This window comes from Lactuca virosa, chromosome 6 (genome assembly GCF_052849685.1).
Source record: "Lactuca virosa cultivar CGN04683 chromosome 6, Lactuca_virosa_CGN04683_v6, whole genome shotgun sequence".
Lineage (NCBI taxonomy): Eukaryota > Viridiplantae > Streptophyta > Magnoliopsida > Asterales > Asteraceae > Lactuca > Lactuca virosa.
Window position 1 is genome coordinate 115,972,321 of NC_136431.1, and position 6,351 is coordinate 115,978,671.

Consider the following 6,351-nt stretch of genomic DNA (forward strand, 5'->3'; position numbering starts at 1 on the left):
TCAATTGGGGGCGGGGGCGGGGCGTAATTCAGGAAATCGGGGGGTGGGGCGGGAGCGGGGAAACATGGCAATTTTGGGGGCGGGGGCGGGGGATGCAATCCCCTACCCCGTTTTCCCCCATTGACATCCTTACACTTAGATATATGTGTGAGCATCAAGAATCAACATTGAGCACTTGGAGCTACGGGGTACATGGAGCATCTAGGATCAATAGAGCACATGGAAGCTCGGGTGAGCATCAGGGATCACGTATCACGTGTGAGCATCAGGTGTCATATGTTGAAGATGCTCAAGGGAGATGCTCATAAGTTGAAGATGCTCATCGACGATGCTCATGGACGATGGTCATGGATGATGATCATAGACAATGGTTATGGATGATGCTCATGGATGATGCTTATGAAGTCAAAGGTTCTAGAAGCTCCCACATGCATTCCGTGATTGATTGGAACTTAGGGCATCCCCTTCTTGAGCTAATTATGGATGAGCCAGACGCATCTGAATTAGGGTTTTCCATGCTTGCCTATAAATAGGCTCATATCCTCATTCATTATTCCTTGCGTGATTGTGTGTACACAGTAATTTCAAGAGAGCAATCATTGTGAAGTTGAGTGCACATCTTTTGGAGCAGTTAGTAAGCAAGAAAGATTATTTTCTTTTGAAAGCTCAAGTGAAATGTAACATTTATGTGTGATTATAATTGTTCTTGGAAGTTTAATAAAATCCTCTTTCTCTCGTTCGCTCGCGGACGTAGGTCATCTCAACTGAACCACATTAAATTTTCACAAGTTTAATAAATATTGTGTTCAGTTTTGAATTAAGTTTTTTCAGAAGTTTTATTCTGCAAGTATCACTGAAGTTTGTTTGACATTTGTCTAAAGTGCTTAACTTGTTCTATTGTTATCCCAACATTCACTTTCTCCTCCTGGCTCTTCATGATGGCGGTATAATTTGTCTCCCTGTTCCACAACCTCTACCAACTCATGATAAATACATGTCAGTTGACTTTTTAAAGGAAGCACAAGAGAAATACTCAAGAAAGAAGGTATGTTATTAACACTGATTTTAGTTGTTATAGCAAATCAATTATCAAAGATCATGATCTAGATCGCATTAGTGATCTTATGGGTATTGAAGTACTAATCATATATGACAGGTTTGTAACAGCCATCTCAGTAAATGAATCTCTCTAAATGGTAAAATATCGTGGTAATAATTTCATCATATCATGTTTTGCATTTATGAGTGTTGATAACTAAAATCCCTAATAAATACACCATAGAAATAAATTTCTCGCTATCGTCTAGGTACAACCCCCCCCCCCCCCCGGTTTCTTTCCTTTCGGATTGTCGACTCTAGGGTTTCGATGGCAGAGCTTCACGGTGATGTCCTTCCGAATATATTGAAAAGATTGAATGTGAGGGATCTAATCCGATGCAAAAGTGTGTGTAAGTCTTGGGAAAAATTGATCTCTGACTCTGGTTTCATTAAATTCCATATGAACTATAGTTACCAAATTGATTACAAAAACAATGATATAGATAGGAGGATTGTTATGTCAAGGGTCTCTTATCGCAACGGGTCGCGTGTTTATGATGTTGATGACAGATTCTTTGATGACCGTGATTGTCATCTTCTTGGTTCTTCCAATGGACTTGTATGCATCTCTTCTTTTGCTTCTCAACTTGTAGTAGCTAATCCCTCAACTAGATAGGTTCAAACACTACAAGACCCTCAAATTCATGATACCAAGCATTTATGTTGGGGTTTTGGCTATGATTCATCTACGGATGATTACAAGGTTGTATTAGGGTTCCGTAAACGTGTTGGTTGGACATGTTTTCAAGTGTTAAGTATGAAATCAAATGTTTGGAAACTAATTGGAGATGTAAAGTATTCGTTTCTTAGTAGGATTGGTATCTTATGCAATGGGGCACTTCATTGGATTATGAAAGATTCTTCATCCCCAAATAAGAAGAGAGTCATTACTTCGTTTCGGCTATCTGAAGAAAAATTTATCAAAATTCCCCAACCTGATGATGAGCTATATGAATCTGGTGTTGCTAGCCGCCCAAATATGAATTTAGGTATTATGGAAGATTGTTTATGCGTATTTCCTTGTGATGGGTTTAATGATAACTTATGGATGCTGAAGAACTACAATGGAAAGTTGTCGTGGGGAATGTTTGAAAAGGACTGTGATATGAACTTAGCTTTACAATGCTTGAAAGAGCAAGAACATTACATTCCTAACAAGAGAACATTGTGTCATGATATGCTGTTCTACAAGACTAGGGAGTATATTTGTGCCCCTATCAATATGGAGAGTCTTGTATCTCCCTATGTTAATGGGAGTCCAAAGAGAAAGACAGAAGAGAGTAATAGCAAGAAGAGTTGTAAGGTGCGTTCATTTTGTTTATCATATAATACAAACTATGGAATTATATATGGATTCTGAATTCTTATTAATGTTTATAATGATTCTTGTACATCCCTAAAAAACTGTGTTGATCTTGGCCTCATAGCTCAATCTTCATGTTTACTCATGCGATGCTTTCATTTTCTTTTGTAATATATGAGGTCTGCAAATGGACATTATCTATAGTTTAAAGTTTTGATCATGGAGCATACTTAAAGTTTTGATGATGGAGCATACTTAAGTTTACTAGCATTCAAGAGGCTAGGAACTCTTCCCGAATTCACTTATATTCTGTTATGACCAAAGATACCAACTACTAACACTAACCGCTCAACTAAGCCTACCTAACTGATCTAACAATAAAAAGACCTTATTTCCCTCACTGCTCTACTTAGGCCACAACTGACAGAACGAAACGTAAGCCTAATAAGAAGTGTAACAGACTCATTACCTTCACCCAATATACATTTGGCCTTCATTTATTTGTATTCTTGCAATGTACTTCAATTGCAACTATTATTTACTCTTTGGAAGCTAAAAGACCAAATCTATATTGGACACCATGTGCCGCACATTGCCTAGATTTGATGTTGGAAGATATTGACAAACAAGTTCTAAAGGTGAAAAGTGCATTAAAAAAGTCAATTTTAGCAATTGGGTATATATATATAGCCATGTGCCTCTTCTGAACATGATGAGAAAGTTCACAAACCAAAGATACTTACATAGGCCGACTATCACAAGATTTGCAACATCTTTCATCACTCTTGCCCAAATCCACAAACAGAGAGCCAATTTGAGGAATATGGTGGTTTCTAAAGAGTGGGAAGCATTTAAGTGGTCTTCAGACGGGAGGGGGATAAAAGTTAAAAGCTACTTTATGCAAGACATGTTTTGGAGAAATGTGCATTATGCTCTTAAGTTGACGGGTCCCCTAGTGACGGTTCTTAGGATTGTTGATGGAGAAAAATATCCGGCCATGGGCTTCATTTATGAGGCCATGGATAGGGCTAAGGAGGCCATTCGTGATAGCTTTTCCAGACTGGATGACTACAAGACAACTTTTGAAATTATAGATCGTAGGTGGGAATGTCAATTACAGAGACCTTTGCATGCGGCGGGACACTTCTTGAACCCGGGAATCTTTTATAAAGATGTTAGTGGGGTAGCTTGTGAAGAAGTGGAAAAAGGTTTGTATGATTGCATTATGAGGCTTGTTCCCGAGCAACAAGTTCAAGACAAGATTTCGGAAGAGTTGGACAAATATCGGAATGCACAAGGACTCTTTGGTAATCCTATGGCTGTTAGACATAGGGAGACAAAATCACCAGGTAAATTCAAATTTCCAACATATTTTTTTCTTCTAAATTCTAATTTATAATCTGACTTTATGTTTTTGTTTTTGTTTTTTATAGCTGATTGGTGGGGAGCATATGGATCTTCAACTCGTAATCTAAAAAAATTTGCTATAAAGGTTCTTACTCTCACTTGTAGTGCTACAAGTTGTGAAAGAAATTGGAGTGTTTTTCAACATGTAATTCTTTTTTTACATGTTTTTTAATTTTTACAAATTAATCTATTTTTTACAGGAAAACGTTTTTTATATAAAAAAAAGTTTTTTACAGAAAAACTGTTTTTTTTTACACAAAAACTGTTTTCTTTTTTTCAGAAAAACTGTTTTTTTTTGCTGGAATATGTTTATTATTAGTGGAAAATTTTGGAAAAAAAAGTTTTTTTTGCAGAAAAAATATTGTTTTACAGAAAAACTGTTTTTTTTTTTTTTTTCAGAAAATCTGTTTTTTTTTTTGCTGGAATTTGTTTATTATTGCTGAAAAATCTGTTTTTTTATAGAAATTCTGCTTTGTGTTCTTACTTTCTTTGATTCTCTTACTTGCAGCTTCATACAAAGAAACGAAATAGATTGGCACAAGAGAGATTGAATGACATGGTATTTGTCAAATTCAATCGGTCCTTGGAGCGACGGGCAAAAGACAAAGAGAACGATCACCTTATCCTACAAGAGATTGATGAAAGCAACGAGTGGTTGATGAGAAGAATGGAAGATGAGAGTGATGATGAGGCGGTATTTGTTGGTGAAGATTTAACTTGGAGAGATGTAGCTCATGCCTCAGGTGCTTATTAGCCTAGTTATCGAACTAGAGCATCAAGAGTACAAAATGATGGAAACGGAACATCGGCCGTTAATAAGGGAAAAACAACCGTTCAACCATCTCATAGACATTTGGTAGATGAAGATGTGGAAGAAGATAGCGGTATCTATAGTGATGATGGAGGAGGAGATGGTGTCGTCCAAGTTGACGACGAAGATGTTGATAGTTTAGACGATCTCTAGTTATAACTTATTAGTATTTAGGATCTAATATGATACTACGCAACTATGATTTTTGGATATTTTAAGTATTTACATACTTTTTTATATTTTTTTAAAATTCTTGGCGCATCATGTGCTCTAGGCGAGCGCTTTCGCTTAGCGCTTAGCGCATCGGCCCGCAAAGGCTTTTACGTTTTAGGGCGCATTACGCTTTTTAAAACCAAGGTATATATAATGTTGACTGTTCACTGAACTTCCCATTTTGATTTCTCAGTTGATTAAGCAAGACCCTTCGGTTCTAGGAGCAAGTGGAAAGTTTGAGGCTGTTGAAGCAGTTTGGATGATATGGCATTGCTTGTTCTCTCTGCCATAAAGATAGCTTCTGATAGTTTTTAGTATCTTATGTTAATAAATTGTGTTTGATGGATTTCAAAAGCTTGTGCTTGATGGATTTCAGAAACGTATGTTTGATGTTTTTAAAGCATCTTGTGGAAAGCTTTTAACAAGAAAAGTTGGGATAGACTTTCTCATAAAAGTGTATGCCTTCATTTAGATTTCTGTATTTCTTTAAATCGCATTAATATTATTGATGCATGTTGCTATTTTGATTCTTAATTTGTTATGCAGGATCTTCTCATTTTCATATTGTTACTACATCCTGGTTCTTGATTTTTATGTCATTTCATCTTCTAGATCTTCATTTTCTTAAATTTCTTATGTGTGATCTATTTATTTTCTGCAAGTATACTTGGTTTTCAACAAAAGTGGCCCTTCACTCATTTCCAGCCTAGTCAACAAACAATGGAGATTTTTTTATTAAAAATAAGTCCATAAATAAAGAATATGTTTCATTTTTTAAATCTCGACTTTCATAGTTAATTTTGCACTAAGTTGTCTTATGATCTACCTTCTTTAAACAAGCAATTAAATAAACTTCAAAAGGAAAATTATTGTAGATTTGCTTTTTTTTTTTTGTTACGTTAATGTATGTAATACTGTTTTAATTGTTATAAAATCTTTGGCTAGCTCAAACGGAGCAATGTATGGGGCAAATGTAAGATGTTTTTACATGCTTACCATGGAACACTTGGTTCTGAAGTTACCTAATCCTAATGTCGACCATTTTCGTAAAATAAAGCAAAGTATAAAAACTAAAGGAGTTGAATAGAAAAGAATATTACTCTATTTCTGGTGGAGAATGCTTTCATGGAAGAAAATTACACAAGTACGAAATGGTTTGATTAAATGAGGTTGTCCTCTTTAATTGGCTTTCACCTTTTCATTGGGAAGAATTTAACCCTTATAATAGAATTCCGTGACACATTGTAAATACATGATATAGGAAGATTCTCATGATATATACTATTTTCATATGAAGTCTTTATAATCCCTTTCACTACTACTGCTCTCCCCGCTAATCTCATCCTAGGCTTGCCCTAGGGTAATCACCAACCCACTCTCCGCCATCAGCTGCAATAAGAATTCCCTGCTACCTCTTGTGACAACCCGGAACTTCTATCTTGTTAAACTATTCAATTCAATCAATGTTAAACTCGTTTCTGTTATCTTTTAGCACTGTTTAAGGGTTCGTTTAAGTGTT

The 6,351-nt window shown here is 35.9% G+C and overlaps 1 protein-coding gene and 1 pseudogene across 1 annotated transcript; both read left to right on the forward strand.

Annotated features, from left to right (window-relative positions):
• Nucleotides 1-1,855: 1,855 nt before the first annotated feature.
• Nucleotides 1,856-2,458, forward strand: LOC145121878 (F-box/kelch-repeat protein At3g06240-like). Its single transcript, XM_079057564.1, has one exon. The coding sequence runs from the start codon at nucleotides 1,856-1,858 to the stop codon at nucleotides 2,456-2,458; it is 603 nt and encodes a 200-aa protein (XP_078913690.1).
• Nucleotides 2,459-3,110: 652 nt separating this feature from the next.
• LOC145121879 (uncharacterized) lies at nucleotides 3,111-4,772 on the forward strand (annotated as a pseudogene).
• Nucleotides 4,773-6,351: the final 1,579 nt, after the last annotated feature.